The sequence below is a fragment of the Talpa occidentalis genome, unplaced genomic scaffold, assembly GCF_014898055.3.
Source record: "Talpa occidentalis isolate TD23 unplaced genomic scaffold, MPIMG_talOcc4v2.1 talOcc4.9, whole genome shotgun sequence".
Classification (NCBI taxonomy): Eukaryota; Metazoa; Chordata; class Mammalia; order Eulipotyphla; family Talpidae; genus Talpa; species Talpa occidentalis.
In genome coordinates this window covers 27,949,417-27,974,198 of record NW_023605305.1, presented here as the reverse complement: position 1 = coordinate 27,974,198, position 24,782 = coordinate 27,949,417, and the positions used below count along the sequence as shown (strand labels likewise).

At 40.2% G+C, this 24,782-nt stretch overlaps 2 protein-coding genes across 2 annotated transcripts in view; one reads left to right on the top strand and one right to left on the bottom strand.

Moving 5' to 3' along the window:
* The window catches only part of ZSWIM5 (zinc finger SWIM-type containing 5), a 130,719-nt gene extending 111,963 nt beyond the window's left edge, over nt 1–18,756 (top strand). Inside the window, exons 12-14 of the mRNA XM_037498539.2 lie at nt 14,461–14,624; nt 15,108–15,189; nt 15,861–18,756. Coding sequence (XP_037354436.1) covers nt 14,461–14,624; nt 15,108–15,189; nt 15,861–16,723 — 1,109 coding nt within the window. The 3' untranslated portion in view covers nt 16,724–18,756. The remainder of the gene's footprint in view (nt 1–14,460; nt 14,625–15,107; nt 15,190–15,860) is intronic.
* An 806-nt stretch (nt 18,757–19,562) lies between these two features.
* UROD (uroporphyrinogen decarboxylase) lies at nt 19,563–23,033 on the bottom strand. The gene is made up of 10 exons (XM_037498540.2): nt 22,927–23,033; nt 22,144–22,256; nt 21,945–22,024; nt 21,807–21,869; nt 21,413–21,610; nt 21,134–21,295; nt 20,601–20,738; nt 20,340–20,440; nt 20,188–20,254; nt 19,563–19,791 (listed from the first exon to the last, which is right to left on the bottom strand). The coding sequence occupies exons 1-10, from the start codon at nt 22,944–22,946 to the stop codon at nt 19,630–19,632; spliced, it is 1,104 nt and encodes a 367-aa protein (XP_037354437.1). The 5' UTR covers nt 22,947–23,033; the 3' UTR covers nt 19,563–19,629.
* Between the last annotated feature and the right edge of the window lie 1,749 nt (nt 23,034–24,782).

Sequence of the window (24,782 nt, the reverse complement as noted above, 5' to 3'; positions counted from 1 at the left end):
CTGTCTCTGGTGAATCCTCTCACCCCCGCACCTCTGGCCTGTACCCCAGCTCTTGTAGGCATAATTAAATCTATTTAAAAAAAAAAAGATAAATAAAATAGAAATCTCTGCGCAGACTGATCAAGAAAAAAAGAGCACAAAAATTACCAATATCAAGAATAAGAAAGGTTACACAGCAGCAAATTCTGAAGACATTAAAATGATAATAAATGAATATTGTGAACAACTTTATGCCAATAAATTCAGCAGCATAAGTTAAATGAACTAATTCCTTGAAAGACACAAACTATCAAAGCTCACTCAAGAGTAAATAAAAATGGGCTATGAATAAGTAAAAAATACAAAAACATGGGCTCAAGCGATGGAATACTGCTCAGTATGAATAAGAATGAAATGATACATACCACAACATGGTTGAGTTTCAGAAGTTAAGCTGAGTGAAAGAACATGCCAAAGGGAAAACTACATATGCTATTATTCCACTTATATAAAATTCTAGAAAATGCACACTGTAGTCACAGAAGAAAGATCAGTTTCCTAGGAATGGGACGCAGGGCCAGCTAAACTGGAAGGGTAAACAGGTCACAAGGAAACTTTCAGGGTGAGGGATATGTTCATTATCTTGATTGTGGTGTTGGTTTCTTGGTTATGTACATTTGTCAAAATTTATCATATTGTACATTCAAAATATGTGCTGATTATTGTATATCAGTCATTTATCAGTAAAGCTCTAAATAAATATATAGGTAAGTAATAATATGAGTAAATAAATGATTGGATTGTCAACTGATTATTGTGGAAGAGAAGATTATGGAAGGAAATATACTATTTGGCAATTATAATGCTTCATTTGACCTAGACCATCAGTAGATACTAAAACTAATGTGTGAACATTGATGATGGTCTCAGAGTATCTCCCCACAAAATACTTGTTAGCCATAAAGCAAAAATATGTAACTTTACAGTAGAGAAAACTGGCAGAAATCCTTTAACCAAGTGATTACAGTTAATACCATCAACAATGGATCAAGTCAAAATCATATACCACCTGAGAGGAAGCAATAAGAACTCTGCATCATTTCTGTGATTTTATAGCACAAAAATGCAAGCCTACATCTAATCACAAGGAAACAGTAATCATTGAAGGACATATTACAAAATAGTTAATCTAATGTTCACAAGTGTCAAGGTCATGATGTGAAGGGAAGACTGAAAATTTTTTCAAAATTGACAAAGACTAAAGACACATGACAAACTAAATGAAACACTTGCTATAAAATCCCTTTTTGAAAAAAGTACATTATTGGGACAATTGGTGAAATTTGAATGGGATCTGCAGAAGATGGTAGTAATATATCAATATTAATGTCCTGATTTTGATGGTTGTGGTGTGGTTATAGAAGTGTGTTTCCTGATAATATAAACTAACAGTATTCAGGAGTAATGGGTATCAAATCAGTTATTTACTTTTGAATGGTTCAGGGGGGGAAAGAGATCTCTCTGTAGTATTCTTGAAACTTTTCTGTAAGTTTGAAATTATCTCAAAATAAAAGAAAAAACATTTTGGTAGAACATTGTGTTTGTAACCGTGTATAGTGGGAGTATGAATTATAACCTTTTGTGGAGGGCAGTTTGGCATATCAGAATTACAATGCACATTTTCCTTTAACCAAATTGGAAACAATTTTTCCTCCCGGATTTAATCTTACAAATATTTTTATACAAATGTGAAGTGATATTTGTATAAGATTATTCACTCTAACATTGTTTGCTATTATAAAATATTTGAAACATTCTAAATACCCATCAATAAGAGACCGTTTAAAAATAACACTTTAGGTCCAAAACCTCTTACATGGAATTCAAAATTCAGAAAATCCAGACTTTTTCTTTTAAGTTTGATGGCAAAACCTGACTTCACAGTTGAAGTTTGATGGCAAAACCTGACTTCAAAAGACATTAGTTGTTTCTCAACATCCTTGCCAGCCATAGATGTCTCTGTTGTTCACTAATACTATTATGATTTTTTAAATGTTGTTATTTTGTTAGTTTGAGTTTTATTGCCCTGTAAAAAATGAGCAGAAAATTAGACATACTCCTGTAGATAAGAATAAGAAGAAAAGAAAGCATCTGTCATTATCAATAGCACAGAAAATAGAATTAATACAGAAGCTTAATCAGGTATCTATGAGGCACCTCTCTAAAGAATAAGGGGTAGGAATTAATACTACATATGATGTGGGAGGAAAAAAGAACAGAAAGACAAGGTGTTGAAGTTTTATAGGGACAACAATGACCAGAACTAACAAAGAATAGAAAAATTTTCAGAGGGCAAAAAATGAAGATGTTGACATGACCAGGATTGAGTGGACTCAATGATGAAGCAGTGTGACTGGTTTGTTGGTCATGAAACAAGCTAGAATATGCCATGAAGGACTGAACATTTAAGGTAAGTATAGAATATCAGAAGATTGGCTGCAGAAATTCAGGAAGCATTATGGTATAAAATATCTAGATATTTATGACGAAAAATTCTCCACTTACCATGAAGTAGATGAAATTTTTACTGACAAATTTAATATAGTTTTTAATGAAAACCTTAGTCCCAAACATATATACAATGCTGATGAAACAGCTCTGTTCTGGCCTATATTCTTTTTTTTAAAAAATTAACAATGATTGAAGAGCAAACAACAGGTATTAAAGACTAAACATTGGTAGAAAGTTCTGGGATGTGCCAATGTAGCATACAGGTAAACCTAGAAAAGGCCAACATCCAACATGTTTCAAAATTGCTCATGATTTATTTGTTAGTAAATAAACAAAAAAGCATGGATAACCAAAATATTTTTTAGCTGTCTCAGTTATCTGTACCAATGACATTAGCTAATTACATTCAAGCTGGAATGTAAGAAAATTGTTTGAATCTTTTACTCCTGGACCACTATTTTTTTTATTTTAATTTTATTTTATATATTTTTTACATCATTTTTCATTTTTGCACAAAGTATGCATTTTCATCTTGGTTATAGTCCCCATACAATTCCTACCCCCCTTATTTTGACCATAATCCCTGGACCATTATTCTACACACACCTCTCCTGAACCTCTTGTGACCAAGAAATTTTATTCCCAATGAAGAGAAGATATAATATTTGGTTGGTTTTTTTTTTTTTTTTCATTTTCATAGTCTACACTTGCAGCAGTTAACTTCCAAATCTTTCTGGAAGAGTTATTGCAGAAGCTTGGCCAGGTATACCACAGTGATTCCATTTAGAGTTGCTGCTACTTGGAATGATTGATAAATATTTGGCAGAGGCTTTGGCTTTCGGTAATTTTTGAAAGTGAACTTAGAGCTAAAGACTGAAATATTTGTGTCACTACTAAGACTATAGTCTCATTACTTACAGCAAAATTTTTAACTTAAAGCCTTAATAAGTCACAGACCTGCTACTCAAGTGTAGTCAGCAGACAAGCAGCAGCAGTATCTGGAAGCTTGTAAGAAATGCAGATCCCCACATCTACATCTCTGGGGGTGTAGCCCAAGCATCTATGTTTTAACAAATTCTTCAGGCAACTTTTATGTTTAGTAAGGTAGAAGCACTAACTTAATGAAAGCTAATAGAAAAAAAAATACTATGCATTATTATTGAATAGTATACGTTATATCCTGTTATACATTCCTTGTGAGACTTGAAAATTGCTAACATGGTGTGAACCCAAATAAGTATGAGGCTAGTAGTGATGACAATGATTAGATATAAAAAGATATGGGGGGAGGGCCATCTCTATAAACAACATGGGGGAAATGTATGAGCAGTTAATAACTGCATTCAGAGTGAAAAAAAAGAGACTGGTGGCTTACTTAATTGAAGAAACTGCTTATGTAGAAATCCATATTAATGAGCTGCATTACCCTAGAACTACACCTTTTTATTTTAAACTTTAAAGTATTTATTTTTTAAGATTTATTTATTTATGCATACAAGAACTGGGGTACAGGCCAGAGGTGTGGTGGGTGAGAGGATTCACCAGAGACAGAGTGGGGAACAGAACAGGCAGATGGACAGAAATACACTGCTGATGGGAGCAGTGGGCGAGTCAGGAGAGGTCTGCTGAGCCATGTGGGTTGCTCCCTGGCCCGGGAGCAGTGGCTGTGGCTGTGGATAGCTTCATAGGTTGTGTCTTAACCCTTTGCGCCACCAGGGAGTCCCAGAACTACACCCTTTTAAAGGTCATTTGTTGTAGTTCACGTCTCACTCCTGGCCCATCAATAAATATCCAATTCTAATCTTTAGTGATGATTACAGCAATACTAATGAAGTCTTTTGTCCGTGATCCTCAAGAAACCAGATCTAACAGTTTTTGCATGCATATATACAGCTATTTAGCTTGAGGTTTTATAGAATGTTTTCCTTAGAAATAAAAAGAATAGCAACTATTTATGGCCTATAAATAGTTATTTCATTTATCAGTTTACTGATAAATATTGCAATATAGTCAATAAACTACAATATTAATATTGCTCCTTATTCCACCTAGTATCAGTATTCATGTATTCATGCACAAATAGTAATGTATATATTATAGGATGCTGCCCAGGCCCACTGTATTACATATTACATATAATACATGCACAAATTATCTTTCAAAACTCTAAATTCTAAATAGAGTTACTGCAAAAGCTTGATCAGGTATATCTCTGAGACATCTTACTAAACTCTTGTGTTTTGAATAAGGAGTTGTGGATCTGTTCATCCATAAATGAAACACTATGCAGTCATTGAAAATAACAAGAAGCTCTTTATATACTGAAAGGAATAATCTCCAAGATATATTTATGTGTAGGGAAAAAAATAACATATGAATCTGTGTATATTATGCTACCATTTGTGGTTGTATTTTTTTTTTTTCAATAAAAGTGGAAATAGGGCCTCCCCGGTGGCACAGGAGGTTAAGCGCTGCATTGTGAAGCAGTCCTCAGCCTCTGCAGCACAAGTTTGATCCCCGGCTGGCCAGGGAGCAACCCACATGGCTCAGCAGACCTCTCCTGCCTTGCCCGCTGCTCCCCTCAGCAGTATATTTCAGTCATTCCTCCTGTTTTGTTCCCCACTCTGTCTCTGGTGAATCCTCTCACCCTCTGCACCTCTGGCCTATACCCCAGTTCTTGTATGCATAAATAAATAAATCTTTTTTAAAAAGCGAAAATAGGTCATGTATTTCCTTTTAATGCATGGACTATATTGGATGATAATATACAGAAATTGATAATATTGGTTACACATAGGGTTAGGAGTGGGTTTATGAGGATCAGGAATGGAGAGAAAAAACTTCACTATTTACCTTTTGTATCTTTTTAGTGTTGAACCATGTAAATATTGTCAAGACTTTATATTATAAATGTCAACAGAATCTTCTCAAATTGAAATGTAAAGCTAATAAAAAGATAGTAGTGATGGGAGGGAAGGGCTACAGAAATCCCAGAACAAAATATCTGAGAACTGTGGGAAAATTGCAAAAGATGGATAACATGGAAATGCCAGGAGCAGAAGAAATATTTGAATTTATAATGGCTGATAATTTTCCAAAATCAGTGAGACCAGAACATAAATCCAGGAAGTTTAGAGAACACCAAATATGATGAATACCGAAAAATTTTTTCCTAAGCATATCATATTCAAACTGCAGGAAACCAAAGATGGAAAATACTGAAGAAAGACAACAAAATTATCTTACATATGGAGAAATAGTGATCGGAATTACATCAGTTTCACTACACAAGGCATGTAAGCAAGAGAGAGTTGGAATGAAATAAAGTGCTGAAATAAATAACCACCAACCTAAACTTCAGTATCCAAATAAATTACTCTTCAAAAGTAAAGGAGAAATAAAGACTTTCTCAGACAAAAACTGAAGGAATTTATTCCCAGCAGACCTGCTTTGAACAAAGTCCTTCAGAGAAAAAAGAAAAAAAATTATGTAGATCTGAAATTCAAATCTGTGTAACAAAAGGGAGAGTGTTAGAAAAGGAATAAATGAAGGTAAACACTTTTTAAATTAATTGAATAGGTAATTGCCTGTTCAAAATAATAATAATAATAATAATAATGTAATAGTAGCAGTTTATTAGGTGATTATAGTTTAAAGATAAGTGAAGTGAGTGACAGCATTGATTTTACAGTCAGAAGGTAAGAACTGAGATGCTGTTGTACATTAACTTGTGAAGTGGTATAGTTATTTCAAAAGGGACTTCGATTAGTTGTAACTATATACTGCAACTCCAGGACAAACATAATTTTTAAAGTACAATTTGCCGAGAGAAGAAACAATTGAATCATAAAATGCTAGTTTTAAACGTGAAAAGGCAGAAATGGGGTAAGATTTTTAAAAAAGGAAACAAAGTACAAGTACAATGACTAGAAAACAGTTACAAACCTGTTAGATATTAGTCCAACCATATTAATAATCATTTTAAATGTGAATGGTCAAAATATACCAGTTAAAAGAGACTAAGAGTGGATTTTAAAAAGAAAAAGATCCAATTATATGTTGTCTACACCCAACCTACTTTAAATATAAAGATTAAAACCTACTTTAAGTATAAAAACCAATTAAAGGGAGGGGATCAATGCCCTAAATATAAGAGCTAAAGTCATAAGGTTTATAGAAGAAACATAAGGATAAATCTCCATGACCTTGGACTTGACAGTGGACTCTTAGATGTGACACCAAAAGCTTACACAACAACAACAAAATTTGGACCCCATCAAAATTTAAAATTTTTGTTCCTTAGAGGACATTATCAAGAAAGTGAAAAGACAGGCTACAGGATGAGAGAAAATATTTTAAGTCATATATTTGATAATGGCTTAATATAAAGAACTACAACTCAAAACAAAAAGACAACCAATTTAAAATTGGACAAAAAACTTGAAAAGAAACATTTCTCCAAAGAAAATATACAAATTACTAGAAGCACATGAAAAGATGGTCAACATCATTAGTCATTAGAGAAATGCACATCAAAGCCACAATGAGATACATCTTCATACCCACTGGGATGGTGTCATTTTTTTTTTAAGATTTATTTATTTATGCATACAAGAACGGGGGTACGGGCCAGAGGTGCGGGCAGTGAGAGGACCCACTAGAGACAGAGTGGGGAACCGAACAGACAGATTGACTGAAATACACTGCTGAGGGGAGCAGCTGGCAAGTCAGGAAAGGTCTGCTGTGCCATGTGGGTTGCTCCCTGGTCTGGGATCGAACTCGTGCTGCGGTTAGCTTCATAGGTTGCGTCTTAATCCCTTGCACCACCAGGGAGGCCCTGGGATGGTGTTATTAAAAATAATAGTAATAACAAGTACTGCTGAAGATGTTGCGAAATTGGAACCCTTATACATTGGTAGTAGGAATGTAGAATGTGCTGTAGAAAATAGTTTTATGGTTCCTGAAAAATTTGAATAGAATTGCCTTATGATCCAGCAATGCCATTCCTAGATATATACCCAAAAGTATTGAAAATAAGGACTCAGACACTTGTACCCATGTTAATTGTAGTATTATTCACAATAGGCAAAAGTTAGAAACAACCCAAGTAATTTACCACATATGACCATTCATATGTATGCAAACTGTATATACATACAATGGACTATTATATCACAAAAATAAATGCTACAACATGGTGAAACCTTGAAGACATGCTAAATGAAATAATCCATACACAAAATAAATATTGTATGTTTCCACTTACATCTAGAATAAGCAAATTAATAGAAGACTAGAGGTTATGAGAAGCTAAGAGGAGAAGCAATAGAGTTACTGCTTAATGGGTACAGAGCTGTGTTTGGAGTGATGAAAAAATTTTGGAAATAAATAATGGTGATATGTACACAACATTGTGACTGTGATTAGCATCACTCAACTTTACACCTAAAATTGCTTAAAATAGCAATTTAGATAGGTCAATAAAGAGATAATGTTATAACAAACAGATAGACCCTAAGTACAGTACTGTTCATTTTTATCCCAGTGTCTTTCAGCAAATATTTAACTTCTCTAAGACTAAGTTTATAGGCCTTACATTACCAAATATTTTCTACTAATAACAAAGGCTAGGACTTTAAATAAAAATAACACATAGGAGGTGAGGTCTGACTTTAGCCTTCACTTCCATACCCTATGATGCTAGCTAGCCTCACTGAAAACAGGAAGAATCTTGAAAAGATACTCTCCCCAGAAAGCATGCATACTACTATAGCTGTTTGTTATTTTATCTTTAAAAAGTATTTCTTAACCACTTCAGATTTCTTCAACAACAACAGAATATTGGGAAAGCTATACTCTGCTAACACAAATCAAGAGAAAGCTGGAGTACCTAAATCAATTTCAGGCAAAGCAGATTTTAAAAAATGGAAAATTATCAGGAATAAAAAGGGGCATTACATAGTGATAACGTGGTCAATTCTCTAATAAGATATAATAATCCTTAATATGTATGCCTCTAACAACAGAGCATCAAAATATATGAGACTAAAATAATTGATAGAATTGCAAAAAGAAATGGACAGATCCACTAATTCAGTTGGGGGAATCAACATACCTCTATCAGTAGTTGACAGATCCAGAAGGCAGGAAATCAGTAAGAATATACTTGAACTGAACAGCACCATCAATTAAGTGAGCCTAATTAACTTTTATAGAATTCTTCTTTAAACAACAAAATAGACATTCTTTTCAAGCTCACAAGGGACATCCACCATGGCCACATTCTGGACCATAAAACACATCTCAGGGCCTCCCTGGTGGTGCAAGGAGTTAAGACACAACCTATGAAGTTGTCCGCAGCCTCTGCAGCACGAGTTCAATCCCTGGCTGGCCAGGGAGCCGCCCACGTGGCGCAGCAGACCTCTCCTGACTCACCCGCTGCTCCCCACAGCAGTGTACTTTGGTCAGTCTACCTGTTCTGTTCCCTGCTCTGTCTCTGGTGAATCCTCTCACCCCCCGCACCTCTGGCCTGTACCCCACCTCTTGTATGCATAAATAAATCTTTAAAAAAAAACACATCTCAGTAAATTAAAAGAATAAAAATCATACAAAGGTATACTCTAAGACCACATTAAACTAGAAATCCATTAACAGAAGGATAACTGGAAAATCCCAAAATATGTTGAGATTAAACAAAACATTTCTAACAAATGGGTCAAAGAAGAAAACTCAAGAAAAAAAATTTAAATATTTTGAATTAAATGAAAATTATAATCCAACTAACAAAAATGTGTAGGATGCAGTAAAAGCAGTTGGAGGAAATTTTAGCATTAAGTGCATGTTAGAAAAGAAGTAAGATTTAAAATCAATCTGTCATGTCATACTTGTTAGAAAGGATAGTATAAAAAAACAAACAAACAAAAAAAGTAACAAGTGCTGGTGAGGACCTGGATAAAAAGGAACCTTGTGCATTGTTGGTGGGAATGTAAATTGGCACAGCCACTATGAAAAGCAGTAGAACTACCACATATGTGCAGTAATCCCACTTCTGGTGATGGTCCAAAATAAATAAAATCACTATCTTGAAGAGGTAGATGCACTCCCAGGTTAATTGCTTTGCAGCATTATTCACAATGGGTAAAGAAAGTATAGTATAGGGCCTCCCTGGTGATGCAAGAGGTTAAGTTTCAGCACTATGAAGTTATTCACAGCCACTGCAGCACAATTTCAATACCCAGCCAGTAAGCTAATCCACATGGCACAGCAGAACTCTCCTGTCTTGCCTGTTGCTCCCCTCAGCAATAGTAGTTCAGTCGATCCACCTCTTCTGCTTCCTACTCTGTCTCTGGTGAATCCTCTCACCCCTTTCACCTCTGGCCTATACCACAGTTCTTGTGTACATAAATAAATAAATATTTTAAAACAAAAGCATAGTGCAAATACACATTCACTCACACTAGAGTATTATTCAGGCATAAAAAGAAAGAAACCCAGTCATTTTCAACAACATAGAGTGACCTTGAGGGCATTCAGCTAAATGAAATAAATCATAGAAAGACATTTCTATGTGGAATCTACAAAAGCTGAACTCATGGAAACTAGATTTTGGTTGCCAAGGACTTAAAAGTGTAGAAATGGGAAGATATTGGCCAAAGGGTACTAATTTTCAGTTGTAAGATGAATAACTTCTGGAAGTCTTATGTTCAGCAAGGTGGTGACTGTAGTTAATAATATAATATCATATGTTTGCTACTTGTTAAGAAAAATCTTTTTTTTTTTTTTAAAGATCCATTCCTTTATGCATACAAGAGCTGGGGTATAGGCCAGAGATGTGGGGGGTGAGAGGATTCACCAGAGACAGACTGGGGAACAGAACAGGCAGACTGACTGAAATACACTGCTGAGGGGAGCAGCAGGCGAGACAGGAGAGGTCTGCTTCACCATGTGGTTTCTCCCTGTCCAGCTGGGGATTGAACTCGTGCTGCAGAGGCTGTGGATTGCTTCATAGTGTGGTGCTTAACCTCTTGCGCCACCAGGGAGGCCGTGTTAAAAAAAATCTTAAATATTCTCAACTCATACACCAAAAAAAAAAAAAGTAATTATGTGAGGTGATGGTTTTGTTAACCTTATTGTGGTAATCATTTGTAATACATATTCAATCACATTGTGCACCTTAATATTATACAATGTTATATGTAAATTATATCAATAAACTGGGGGATAAAATTCCACATTAGAAAACTAGAGAAGGAAGAGCAATATAAACTTACAACTAGCAGAAGAAAACAACTAATAAATATTAAAACAAATTAGTGAAATAAAGTCAGTGAAAACAAAAGTGGATTTTGAAAAGAATGTAAAATTAATAACTTATAGCCAAGTTAACCATGAAAAAAAAGTCATAAATTAATATAAGTGAAAGGAGGCCATCATTACTGCTCCCATGAATATTAAAATGACAATAAAGAAATATGAAAGACTGTATGACCACAAATATGATATACAATGAGGATATGGACCAAGTCCTTGAAAAATAACTGTCTACCAAAATTCATACATGGAGAAATAAATAAAGAAATTGAATCAATAATCTTTCAAACAGAAAGCATTTGACCCAGACAATTTCACTGGTAAGTCCCATTAAATATTTGAGGAAAAAGATACCCTTTGTCTACAACCTCTTGCAGGAAATAGAAGCAGAGAGAACACTCCTAATTCATCAGTTGAGGCCAGCGTTACTCTAATACCAAAATCAGATAAAAACAGTACAGACCAATTTCATCCATGAACATAAAAGTAAAAATCCTCAGCAAAATATTAGCACATTGACTACAACAAAGTGTAATAAATAATTATATACCACAATCAAATGGGATTCCAGGTATGCAAAACTGATTCACCATTTGAAAATCAGTTAATGTAATCATCATATCCAGAGGCTATAGAAAGATCATATGGGCCTCCCTGGTGGCTCAAGGGGTTAAACACCACACTATGAAGCAATCCACAGCTTCTGCAGCATGAGTTCGATCCCCGGCCAGCCAGGGAGAAACCACATGGCAAAGCAGACCTCTCTTGTCTCGCCCGCTGCTCCCCTCAGCAGTGTATTTCAGTCAGTCTGCCTGTTCTATTCTCCATTCTGTCTCTGGTGAATACTCTCATCCCTCACATCTCTGGCCTGTACCCCAGCTCTTGTATGCATAAATAAATAAATAAATAAATAAATAAATAAATAAATAAATAAATAAACCTTTTGAAAAAATAGAAAGATCATATGATTATATCAATAGATGCTGGAAAACATTTGATGAAATGCAACACCTATTCATAATAAAAAAAAAATTCTTAGCAAGCTAAGAATGGAGGAACACTAACTCAGCTTTATAAAAAACATATAAAAAGAACCCTATAGCTACCATCGTGCTTATGGATAGAAACTGGAAGATCAGGAATAAGACAAGTGTGTCCCCTCTCACCACTGCCATTCAACATCATTCTGAAAGTTCTAGCAATGCAATAAGACAAAAAAGGAAACAAAAGGTTTACAGATTGGGAATGAAGAATAAAACTCTTTGTTCACAAATGACATGATTGTCTATATAAAAAATCCCAATGAATCAACAAGAGAAAACTAATAAATGATTATAGCAAATTTGTAGGATACAAGGCTAATATGCAAAAGTCAATTGTTTTCCTATATACCAGCAATGAACAATAGACATTTTGCACACACACCCACAAAAAAACCTTTCAAAATAAATCTACCAAACACCTACAAAATCTAGTAAGGAAAGTGATAAAACTTTAATAAAAGAAATCAAATATGATCTAAATAAATAGGTATTCCATGTCCATAGGTAGGAAGACTCATTATTATGTCAGTTCTTCCCAACTTGATCTATAGATTCAATACATCTTCAGCCAAAATCCCAGGAGTTATTTTGTGGATATTGATGCACACTTTCTAAAGTTTATATGGAAATCAAAAGATTTAGAATAGCCAACATAATATGAAAGAACAACAAAGTTGGAGAACACTATCTGACTTCAAAACTTACTGTAAAGCTACAGTAATCAAGACAGTATGGGTGGTATGGCAAAAGAGTGGAAAAATCCATCAGTGAAGCAGAACACAGAGCTCAGAAATAAACCCCCACAAATATAGCCCATTGATTTTTGACAAAAGAACAAAGGATAGTCTTCAACAAATGGTACTGAGAAAAGTTGAAACTTGCAGAGCAAGTTAAAGCTCACAAATTGCTTGTAAGGATACAAAAGATGCAACCATTTTGAAAGACAGTTCAACAGTTTTATACAAAGTTAAATATAGTCTTATGTATGATTCAGCAATTGTGCACCTAGGTATTTACCCACGTGAGTTGATAACTATGTCCACACAAAATTTTGCACATAAATGTGTATAGTAACTTTATTTGTGATTACCAAAAAACTGGGATCAGAATGTCCTTCAAAAGGTGAATGGATAAACTATGGTACATCCATACAGTGGATTCTTATCTAATAATGAAAAAAAAATGAGCTATCAAACCACAAAACTCTATGGAGGAACTTTAAATGTATATTATTTAGTGAAGGAAGTCAGTCTGAAGGGTTGCATACTGTGATTCCAAGTATATAGCATTGTGGAAAAAGCAAAACTACAGAGATAGTAAGAAAATCAGTAGTCTCCTCAGGAGGGATTCCTCGGCAAGAATAGGTGGAGCACAGAAGATGCAGCTTTTAGAGCAATGATATGGTAATGGTGGATCCTTGATTCTGTGCATTTGCCAAAACTCATGGGACTGTATAACTCAGTGGACCCTCATGTAAACTGTGGACTTTAGTTAAAGATTTATCAGTGTTGTTTCATCAAATATTCCAAACTAATATAAGATGTTAATAATAGGGGGAAATGGAAGGAGGGAGAGGGAATGGATGGAAATTCTCTGTGCTCTGCTTAGTTTTCTGTAAAGCTAAAATTGATCTAATAACATAAAACTTAATAATTTAAAATGTTTTTAAAGATGACAGAAGAAAAAAATAGCCCTGATACCCAAAGATAACTATCACTAGACATTGATATAAATCTATCTGGAGATTTTCTATTCATCTGTATGCACACATGCTATATATACCTTTATTTTATAAAAGTGAAATCATAGAGTATTAACTATACACAATTGCTTTTGATTCTCACAACAATCCTAAAATCTTATTATTTACATTTTATAGATTAAGTAACTGAACTGGTAAACAGCTGAAATAGGTTCAATTCTCAATGCATTTTAGGAGCTCCTTAGTAATCTGGTTGTTAGGATTCAGCACTCAATGCATTTTACTACAAGCCTCTATTATATTCTTATCATTACACCTTTTTATAAAACATAAGACCTAGTTTTTGTTCTATCCTTAGTTCACATTTTACTCCTTTGTGAGGTAGACCAATATTTTATGTACTAACTACCTTCATACAGTGACCTTCATTTCATATGGTATAATGCTCTTCCTGTGGTATATTCTTTGATTCTACACTAGTACTTTGTATAAATTCCTTGCTTCCTGAGTAGGAAGTTGTATCCAGCTTCTTTTTGCCCCAGGGACCTGCAGTGAGGCAAACAATGGTACTGGTCTGCTTTTGTGGCAATAATCCTGTGTGAGTAGCTCTCAAATTTCAGGTGTTGGAGAAAATTATTTGGAGCATGTAAGGTGCCTGAGGGAAAAGAGGGTGAGGGTTAGAAGCAGATTAAAAAGTGGAGAGAAGTCAATTCATACTAGTAACTGGGTAAAGAAGGAATATCCATTGGGTTCAGCGGAGATAGTTTGACACCCAGAAGGGATGGTAATGTTCAGAAGCATTCCGTGAATTGATGGTAGTCAGTTTAGCCAGTACCTGTTGTGATCAGTTGACTGTTTGGGGATGATTGTACGAAGACCCTGTGCCTACCTGCCCTGTCTCTTTGCAATTTATAGGGGATACTCTGAGGCTCCGAACAATCCTGGAAGCGATACAGAAGCACATCCATTCTTCTTCCCTCATCTTTAAGTTGGCCCAAGATGCATTCAAGATAGCTACTCCCACAGACAGTAGTACTGACAGCACCCTACTCAACGTGGCACTGGAGCTAGGATTACAGGTATGGAGGAAGAGATGGGGTTACAGGTAGGCTTATGGCCTAGTGACAGTTGATATAAGATACCAAGGAGACTGGGCACGAGCAGAGTCTGGTTCTTTCTATGTTCCCAGAACACAAATTCTTGGCTAAGCACAAGGTAAGAACTCTATAAATTGGGCTCTGTTTTGAAGTTAAAACCAGAAGCAATGTGCAGCCTTCGGTTCCATGTGTCCCCTTTTTTTCCCCACCCCACCCTCATTCCTCCAGGTAAATAAGGTGTGGTACTAAGGATTTCATTTATTACAGGTCATCAAAGAAGCCTCTCTGATTGGTGAGAGGGGTGGAGGAGAAGTTAAACAAACTACTCTGTATTTAACAGAGGAGAAATGGCTATGTAAACAAACAATAACTACTTGTTGCATAAATGAGTGGCAAAGGGAATGGGGAGAGGGAGGTCTTAACAGTTATACTTAACCCATTGGGAATGCCTCTTTTTTTGCCTAGGTGATGAGGATGACCTTATCAACCCTTAACTGGAGGCGCCGGGAGATGGTGCGGTGGTTGGTGACATGTGCTACAGAAGTGGGTGAGTCTGCCACCTCCCCCTGCCCCAAGGGGAAAGGAGTTTGCAGTCCTACTCTTAGGACAGGACAGTGACTCCTTAGAGCTCTCATATTCCTATTACTGACAGCCTAAAAGATGATAGGGCTGCTGGTAGGGCCTCTGCTCAGCCATCCCAAGTTCCACACTCACTGCTTGGACCATCACCTGATGATAGCAGTACTTTGACTCTGATCAGAGACATGTATATAAGAATATTTCAGCTACCAAATCCTCAAATGTTCCCTTGGGAGGTAGTTGGCCCAGTGGTTTCATCCCAATTCCTATTCATGCTTTGGGAAACCCCAAACAAACTTGGAAACTCAGAACCCCACTGAGATCCCAGACACTTTCCTGAGTCTAGAACCCCCAGGCAGATCTGCAACCCTGCTTTGGGGCAGGCAAACTACAGGCTCTGCTGGGTACCTGTAGAGTCCTTCAACCCTCTGACCTGGGGAAAGGAGGGCTGGGGAGACCCCACAGAGGGTCTGACCTTCTGGGATGCTCCCTTTGCCCTGGTTTGCCTCTGATCAACTCAAGGCTCCTGAGGAGGGAGAACTCATCTCTATAGATCAAGTTCTGTCCCCAAATGGTAATCTGGGAAGATCAGGATTGGAACCCAGACCATCACAACTGAGTTCAAGCTCTCCCTGACAGGTGTGCGTGCACTGGTGAGCATCTTGCAGAGCTGGTACACACTCTTCACCCCTACAGAGGCCACCAGCATTGTGGCTGCCACAGCCGTATCCCACACCACTATCCTGCGCCTCAGTCTTGACTATCCACAGAGGGAGGAGCTGGCTAGCTGTGCTCGCACCCTGGCTCTGCAGTGTGCTATGAAGGATCCACAGAGCTGTGCCCTGTCAGCCCTGACGCTCTGTGAGAAAGACCACATTGCCTTTGAGGCAGCCTATCAGATAGCCATTGATGCTGCCGCTGGAGGCATGACCCACTCACAGCTGTTCACCATCGCCCGCTACATGGAGCTCCGTGGCTACCCGCTACGTGCCTTCAAGCTGGCCTCACTGGCCATGAGCCATCTCAACCTGGCCTACAACCAGGACACCCACCCTGCCATCAATGATGTGCTCTGGGCATGTGCCCTCAGCCACTCTCTGGGCAAGAATGAGCTGGCAGCCCTTATTCCCCTGGTGGTGAAGAGTGTGCACTGTGCCACAGTGCTTTCAGACATCCTACGGCGCTGCACTGTGACTGCACCTGGCCTGGCTGGCATCCCAGGCCGACGTAGCTCTGGGAAGCTCATGTCCACCGACAAAGCTCCACTGCGCCAGCTGTTGGATGCAACCATCAATGCCTACATCAACACTACACACTCACGCCTGACACACATCAGCCCTCGCCACTATGGAGAGTTCATTGAGTTTCTGAGCAAGGCTCGGGAGACCTTCCTGCTGCCCCAGGATGGCCACCTGCAGTTTGCTCAATTCATTGACAACCTCAAACAAATCTACAAAGGCAAGAAAAAGCTGATGTTGCTGGTGCGAGAGCGCTTTGGCTGAGAAAGCAGACAGCTCACTGCTGGGGCAGCCAGGGCTTCCAGATACCATCAGGTCAGGCCAAGGACACTGAAACATTTGTCCACCCTGAGAGCACTCTGAGCACCTGTGGCCAAAACCAAAGGACCACAGGGCTAAACAAGGGGAGAGTCCAACTCTAGCCAATATGCCTGCCTTGGCCAGGTTCTTATTAAAGCCTACTGTTCCTAGAGGAGCTGGGCCCTGCAGATTGATCAGAAACCCCACAACATGCCACCTCACGCCCCTATATCCTGCGTGTCCTGGGCATTGGCCCTCTCTCCCTTGGCAAACACAGAACGTTGTTCCTTCTCAGGGATTGCTTAACCAGAGAAACAGAAACATTTATAATGCTGTAAATAATATAGTAGCTGTGTTGCCAATTACATTGTAAAGTTGTAACTATTTATAATTCTGGTTCTAATTTGATGGGTACTTGAAGTAGCTGTGGGTGGGAAGATAGGCTTGTTTTCTGAGGAGACTCACAACCATTTCTCAGGTTTCCCTTGCAGAGTATATGCTGTTGGCAGTGGAAGAGTGGGGATGACAGGGAGGAAAAAGGCCAGTTTGCATAAATCACAAGTCTAGTCTATGCAGAAAGCCCAGCCTACAGATGGGGTATCTGTAGCCCCATGGTGGGTGAAGGCAGACGCCGGCACTGGACTTAGACTTTTGCTTCACAAAGCTATGAGGACACAAGTTCTTGCTTCTGCGTCACAGCCTCTCTCAGAGGCTGCTGAGCTCCCAAGAAACAAGTGTAAGGAGAAAGTGAAAGTCTGGGAGGTCACAGAGTTCATATACATATACACTGATCACCTTTGTGTTAGAGTGTCTGGTTTCATTTCATTGTATTTGCGTGTATATGTATCTGTACGGCTAAGTACATGTGTCTGTGTACACAGATACATCTGTACATGCCTGTCTGTGCATAAACATTTGTATGTATCTGTGAGGTCTATGTCTATATGAATACCCATCTGCTGAACTGTGGGTTTCCATGTGAGGGAATACATATTTGGGAACATAAGAATACATATGTGTGTCTGTGCTCATCACGGCTCATCAGTGAATGCTTAGAGTATGTATATCTGGGCACACACAGGTGCATGTATGTAAACATGCATTCTGTGTATATGCCTGCTTTCTGTTGACATTTCTTTTTAACTGTGCATTTCAACATGTAGGTATGTGTGTGGATTCATATGAGGATCTGCATGAATGCATACCTTCTCTTTTTTACCAGAGCTCTTTTCCTCATTCCGTCGTCTCTCACCAGCTAAGTATGTTCCACATATCTCTGCCTCCTTTATTCACCATTCTCACCAAACAGACTTCTCAACACTGGTCTCCTCTACCCTAAGAGTGACTACTTCAGCTCCATGGTTCTCTTCTTGTACTTGCTTTCTTCCCCTGCCTTTCTACCTCAAGCTTCCTCTGCCTGCTTTGTCACAGCCCCATTGGTCACTGATTTGGAGGCTGGGGCTGGAATGCATTTGGCCTTTCCCTTTCTGACTAGTTTCTAGCCCTGGTGGCAACCAATCTTAGTCCTGGCTGACCTTCACAGTGTGTCATGTTCCTGCTACCTTCCTGACCCATCATGCTCAGCCTGGAATTGTTATAGAAGGTAGCAAGTGCATTCAGAAGAGTCATTTGGATGCCAGTGTCTTGGTGTTTTACTGTTCCATGTTTTAGTTCCCAAGTAGGGGATGAAGTGTGATAGGGCAGGGGTGGTATAGCTAGAGTGTGAACTAAGGACTTCTCTGTCTGCTTTATTTTCCTTTCTTTGACAAACTGTCACTTCTTTTTTTCTTCCACACTAATCACTAAGTTGTATTTGCTGTTTGTGGCTACTGAAGTCTTATTGTCCAGCCCCTACAACGTCTGGGCCCCTGCAATATCTCAGCCCAATAGTATGGTTTAAAAAAAGAGAAGCCACTCCCATTTCTGTATCACAATTGCCGTTTTTTAGCAAGTGTGTGAACTCACAGTGCTTTTCTATGAATAAATCATGGATCACAGAAAAGATCATTTTTCTAAAAGTTAGAAATTGTGTTTTCTCAATAAATGGGCCCCTTCTCTCCCTTCCGCATTGCCCTAGCTGGGATGGGAACTGGTTAGTCCTATACCATAGTGGGTTCCTAGTCGTCTAAGTAAATGTTGAATGACAAATGAGAAATTTTCTGCCTCACTAGGCCCCTCTGTAGAGCTCACAGCACCTCAGAACCTTTTCCCAGGAAGTAGGTACCAACATGATCAGCAAGAAATCCAAGATTCTGGGAAAATTAAATATCTACTCAGAAAAGAATGTAAAGCAGACTCTGAGTGTCATAGGCCTTTTAACTTCAGAGGCTTCTCATCTTGGTGATTAAAGTCTAAGATTCTAACCCTAAGCAACTTAGCTGAGTTTTTATATCCACTCTACCTTTTGGGGTGAAAGCTGAAGGCCTCAGCTTCTCCCTGCTCATCTAGACTCCATCTTTCTCAACAGTCTCTCTGAAGTACTCTAGCCGCTTCTGTGCCACTCTCTGATCTATACTTTCCTCCACATCCCCTGACACAAAGCCCTGACAGCTCAGCCTTGCATGCTATGGGAACCTCATTTCTCTGCAGATGTCACAGCTCCAACTGCTAGAATGCTCTATCCATCCCCATATAGCTGTAGGGATTAGAGCTCTGAGAGCAAAATGGTCCTACAGTATCTATTCACTGACATCTGAGCTCCCATGTCTTGTAGGATAGGATGCAAAAAGGAGCAGAGGCTAAGAAAGGATTTAAGATAAGGACACAGATCTTTCACAAACAAAACCACAAGCTAGACACCAGATCTGGAACTTTTATTCTCCTAGAAACAATCAGTCGTCTGTGTTAGTGGAATTTGAGGGGAAAGGCACTCAGTTCTGTCGAAGCAGACGTGAGTGTTTGTGCACTGCATCCACAAAGGCCCCCACATGTTCTGGGTCCATGTCAGGGTAAAGTCCATGGCCCAGGTTGGCAATGTAGCGCTGTGGCCCAAAGTCATCCAGCATCTGCTGCACCAGCCGCCCAATCTCCTCCTGGGGGACCAAAAGGCACCAGCTATAGGAAAGCCAACATAACTTCTGTCCTCCCTACACACAGTAGTGACACACATGCATGAAGGCATGCTTCAACTCAGCATTACTCATTCAGTCATTCAACAAAATGTATTGGATGCCTAGTATGAGCCAGGCACCAACAAAACAATGATTAATAACAACAATAAAAAGAAATTCCTGCCTTCAAAGAGCCCACATGGGGTGTATGGAGTAGAGGGGAGGGAGGGACATAATAAAAACACACACACAGTAATACACAACTAATAAAAACACACACATAGTAATACATACAAGGCTGAGCTGACAGCCCCTCACAGCCATCAGAGACTGCACAGGGATGAACTCACAGACATACACAGGGATTGTGGTGGTTACCTCAGATGCATACAGGGCACAGGGGTCCAGGTTGCCTTGCAAGGTCACCGTCTTCCCTACACGCTCCCTGGAAGCAGTTAGTGCCACGTTCTGATGACTGCATATATGGCCCTTCCACCTCAACTTCAAGGGCCTACCCCTCCCTGACTCACCGAGCTTTCTCTGGGGCCACTGTCCAGTCGAGCCCAACCACCTCATAGCCAGCTTGAGCCAGCTCCTCCAGGGCAAAATGTCCATCCTTAGCAAAGATGATCTAGGGGAAAGGGCAGGTTTCTGAGGCTACTAGAGGGCCTTGCTATGCCCATTAACCTTTGTTGTACTTCTGCTGCCCTCCAGCGGTTACTTCAGTCCATGTAGGCTTACTCTTGAAAGCTCCAGAGGCCCACCTTCACTCACCCCATCCCCAGCCTTACCATGGGCACTGGTGCCAGGCCAGCCTTCTGTAGATTGGCCTTCACTCGTTTGGCCACATCATGGATGTAGGGGAGTGCAAACTTATTGAAGAGCTGTGGACCAAGATGTCCTGCATGGGATTCAAAGAGCTGCAATGCCTATAGTCAAGAGGTGGTGAAGAAAAAAAAATACATAACACACGAAGGGGAAGACTCTCAGGCTCTAGACACAGAACGTGCCTCAATTTTCCCTCAAGTGACTTCAATTCCTGATAATGCCTAAGTCTATAAACCCAGTTCCAGTAAAAAAGATTTTCCAGATCCCAGTGCTAGCTTTGGTCTTTAAATACATGGAGCAGTCAGCACCCCCTGCCAATATTTGGCTTGGCTGCTCCAGCCAAATCATTGGAGATCACCCTTCTGCAGGTGGACCCCTCACCTGCAGAGTCAGTTCACAGCAGGCACCTGCCTACCCTCACAAATGTATGGAACTCTGTTACTTCCGGTCCTTGTAGACTAAACCCCAGCCTATTTGTCTCTCCCTCGGGACTGACCTGGGCACCAGCAGCCACTTGTCCCACCAGATATGGGACAAGAGCATCAGTGAGGATACTAAGCAGCTGGTGACTGGCCTGTGGTCTCTGGTAAAGCCAGCGCTTGGCGTGAGCCATGGTGCTTGAGCTGCCACCCTCAATCATGTATGTCATCAGAGTCCACTGTAGAAGGATACAAAGAAGATGTCACAGACATAGAAGCCAGACTGACCACTTGTCCACACCAGACCTGTCAGGGTGATTTCCCCATGCCCAAACCCCTGTCTTATCCCTTATTACTGGGGCACCAGCAAATCCGATCAGTGGCACACGTCCAGCCAGCCGTTCTCGAGTGAGGGTGATGGCCTGGAACACATAGTCCAGCTCAGAGGCCACTGTAGCTGGATCCCGAAGGCGCTCTAAGTCCCGCTCTTCTCTTAAGGGCTCTGGGAAGCAGGGCCCTTTGCCAGGCACCATGGTCACCTCCATGCCCAGTGCCTAGAGGGGGAAAAAATACCAGGGTTCACAATCCGTAACTCCAAGAAGATAGGCTGTATTCATCCCATGGCAGGAAAGAAAGAAGAATAAAACTCCATCTCTTCCAGCCTAAGTTTTCCCCTCTATCCAGTGAATGCTTATCTTGAGCTGTGATTGTCTTTTCCCTTTTTTACCCATTTCTGAATTAGGTTTGTACCTGGGGTACAACAAGGATGTCAGAGAAGATGATAGCAGCATCTAAAGGGAAACGACGCAGTGGCTGTAGGGAATAGAGGACAAGTTGTTAGGTGGCAGCTGAGGACACAAATCCCTTCCTCTCTTGTGGACCCCTCACCTGCAGAGTCAGTTCACAGCAGGCCTCTGGGGAGCGACAGGTGCTGAAAAAGTCCTGAGCAGCCCGAGTTTCCCTAAACTCTGTAGACAGAAGAAAGGAAGGCAGGGCTCAGCCTTAAGGAACCTCTAGAGCCCTCCCGTCCTTCAAAGCCTTTTCACCCTCCAGAATTTTACCTAGAACCCTAGGCCCAAACCCTGACCTGGTAAGTAGCGACCTGCCTGCCGCATGCACCAAACGGGAGTGTAGTCTGTGTCTTCTCCCCAGGCTGCTCGAAGGAATGTGTCATTCTTCAGCTCTGGAAAACCCTGAGGTCTGGAGTGGTGGGGAGAGGGGGTAGGTATCAGTAAGCTAGGCTGGAGGTTGGGGAAGGCCTGAGTTCTTAAGGCAGATTCAGACGTGCACCGCTATCTGCCTTCCCCAGGCCAGTTTCCAAGCTGTGGCTCCACGCCCATTTTGGCACCTCTTTGCTTATCAGGGAGACCAGAAGGGCCAGCGCTGGGGCCTCTACCCTACACACAATCCTAGAGAACCCCACTTCAATGGTGGGGGAAGGGGGTTTTCATGAAAACCCAGCAAGTTTGAGGGTTATAAGGCCAGAATCTCAGGAACCAGTAGGGTGTACCAGTTGGCTGCTCCAGAGCTTGGAGGCAACCCAGACTGGGAGGGTGGAAGAGGAAGGGAGTACACAAGGAGGGATCAGAGTTGACAGTCCCGAAATAGGGATCCCAGTTGAGGATTATAAAGTCCCGGCGGCATATCATAAATGAAGGTAGGAGGAAGGGGGCGGGGGGCTAGGGTGCAATCTAGCCAGGCGGTCCTTGGGATGAAGGTCTCAGGAACCCAAGGTTGGAGGAGTTCGGGTTCCAGCGACTGGGGTTCGGGTTCGGAACTCTACAGGGTGGGGGAAGGAGGTGCAGGGGCAGATTTCGGAGTTGGAAGACTCGAGTCACAAGCCCCGCTGGCCACACCGCAGAGAACTCACCCCAAACCGTTCGTCTCCATGGTAAGCTGTTTGCAACTGCGAATACAGCCACTACTTAGCCGGAATCTGAGCCTGCCCCTGCCCAGGCTCCGCCCCTTCCTGTAAAGAGCCTAAGCGGTCGCCACGTTGAAAGTCACATGATCAGACTTCAGTGACAGCTCCAAGGCTGCCCAGGGTGCTGCCAGTAGGACCCTCCTACCGCTCTTCACCGTAATGTCCGCTGTAGCTACGCAGCCACAAATGCCTCGGGCATGAATTACGCTGTAACTACACCTTACCTTGGCTTGAGGAATTTGCTTTCCTCTTAATGCCTGAGTATCCCAAAGGTTTGACCCAAGTCTCACTTTCACTGCTACCAATGTTATGTCTGGCCCAGCCAGGCATACCGTGGATTATGAAGTCAAGCTGTACAGGGCACCAAAATCAGTAAATATTTATATTACTAAGAGCCAGGCGCTATGCTAGGTGCAGAGTTTACAGTTATAAGAAAGAACCCCTACAGACTGATGAGGAAACAGAACCTGCAATCATAATAGTAAATGTTTTAAGAGGAAAAAGCTAGAAGCAAGAACAAAGACTCCTAGCTTAGTTGGAGGAAATGGTGGGGTCTTCCAAGCAGAGAGAACAGCGTGTGCCAAGAGAAGACACAGAAGAGCACATGACGGTTATGGGAACCAGAAGATCAATGTGGTGGAATTAATGAGGCTGGAGATGCCTACAGATTCCAGGTCATGCAAGCCCTGTGAGGTGTATTTGTTCATTTATCTGGTGTTAGTGGCTATGAAATATAAATATCTAGGAAAGGAAGGAAGAAATTCCCAACTTGCTACAGAAAAAAGTAGAAAACTGTCAAAATCACATGGGGTCATTTATTCTTTCTTGATAACCATTTGAAAACAGTTTCCACTCAAGTGTCCATGAACACACCAATGGAAAAAAAGAATGGAGTGTACATACAATGAAATATTCTTCAGCTATTAAAAGAAATTAAGTTCTGATACATACTATTAACAGTTTTGTGACTTTATCCTGAGTGACAGACACAAAAGGACAAATATTTGTGGTTCCCCTTATATGAACTATCTAGAATAGGTAAATTCATAGACACAATGTAAATTAGAGTTTATCAGAGTCTGGGAAAGGGTTTAATGAGTTATTGCTTACTGGATACAGTTTCTGTCTGCGGTGACTAAAAACTTTTGAAAATAGGTAATTGTACACTTAAAATGACTAAAATGGGGAATTTTGTTATACATATCTTACCAAATTTTTTAAATGTAATATATTAAAAAAATGAATCATATACTTCAAATGGGTGGACTGTATGGTATATTAATTATATCTCAATAAAACTTCTATTTTTAATGGAGGGTGGACAACAGAGATTCCTTTTCCTCCTTAATTGTACTCCAACAGCTCCAGTCCTCTTTTCTATTTTCTGCCTCCCCCACCTCCCACGAGATACAGGGAGAAGGGAGAAAGGATCAGTAGCGTCCTGGGATCCGTAGTAACAACGAGGATCAAGCCGGAATGATTGAAAACTCCTGTCAGTGGCAGGGCAGTTTGAAAAGAGTTATTTTCCCAAACATTTTGTTCATACAGCCGCTAGGATGAGGATCCAGAAAGGATGTCCCGCAGATTTTTAAAAGATTCCTCTGGTGGTAGTATGACTCCTTAGGGGAGGGGAGACAAAACAGTGGGGCCTGGAGAACCAGAAAAATGATCTAGCACACAGGTCTATTATTTGAATGAGGGTAGTAGCAGTGGGGATAAAAGGTGGTAGCGATGGAAATGGAGAGGTGGGGGTCGATCTGGCAGGAGCTCCTAAACCTGGGTCTCATCGGCTGGCTGGGAGC

What these genes read in the sequence shown, in the direction of transcription:
- UROD (XM_037498540.2), bottom strand. Translation starts at nt 22,946, where the DNA reads ATGGAGACGAACGGTTTGGG. An exon ending in ACATCCTTGTTGTACCCCAG is followed by an intron (nt 21,611 to 21,806) that starts GTACAAACCTAA and finishes TTCCCCCTCTAG; the next exon opens with GCACTGGGCATGGAGGTGAC. An exon ending in GTGGCCCCAGAGAAAGCTCG is followed by an intron (nt 20,255 to 20,339) that starts GTGAGTCAGGGA and finishes AACTGCTTCCAG; the next exon opens with GGAGCGTGTAGGGAAGACGG.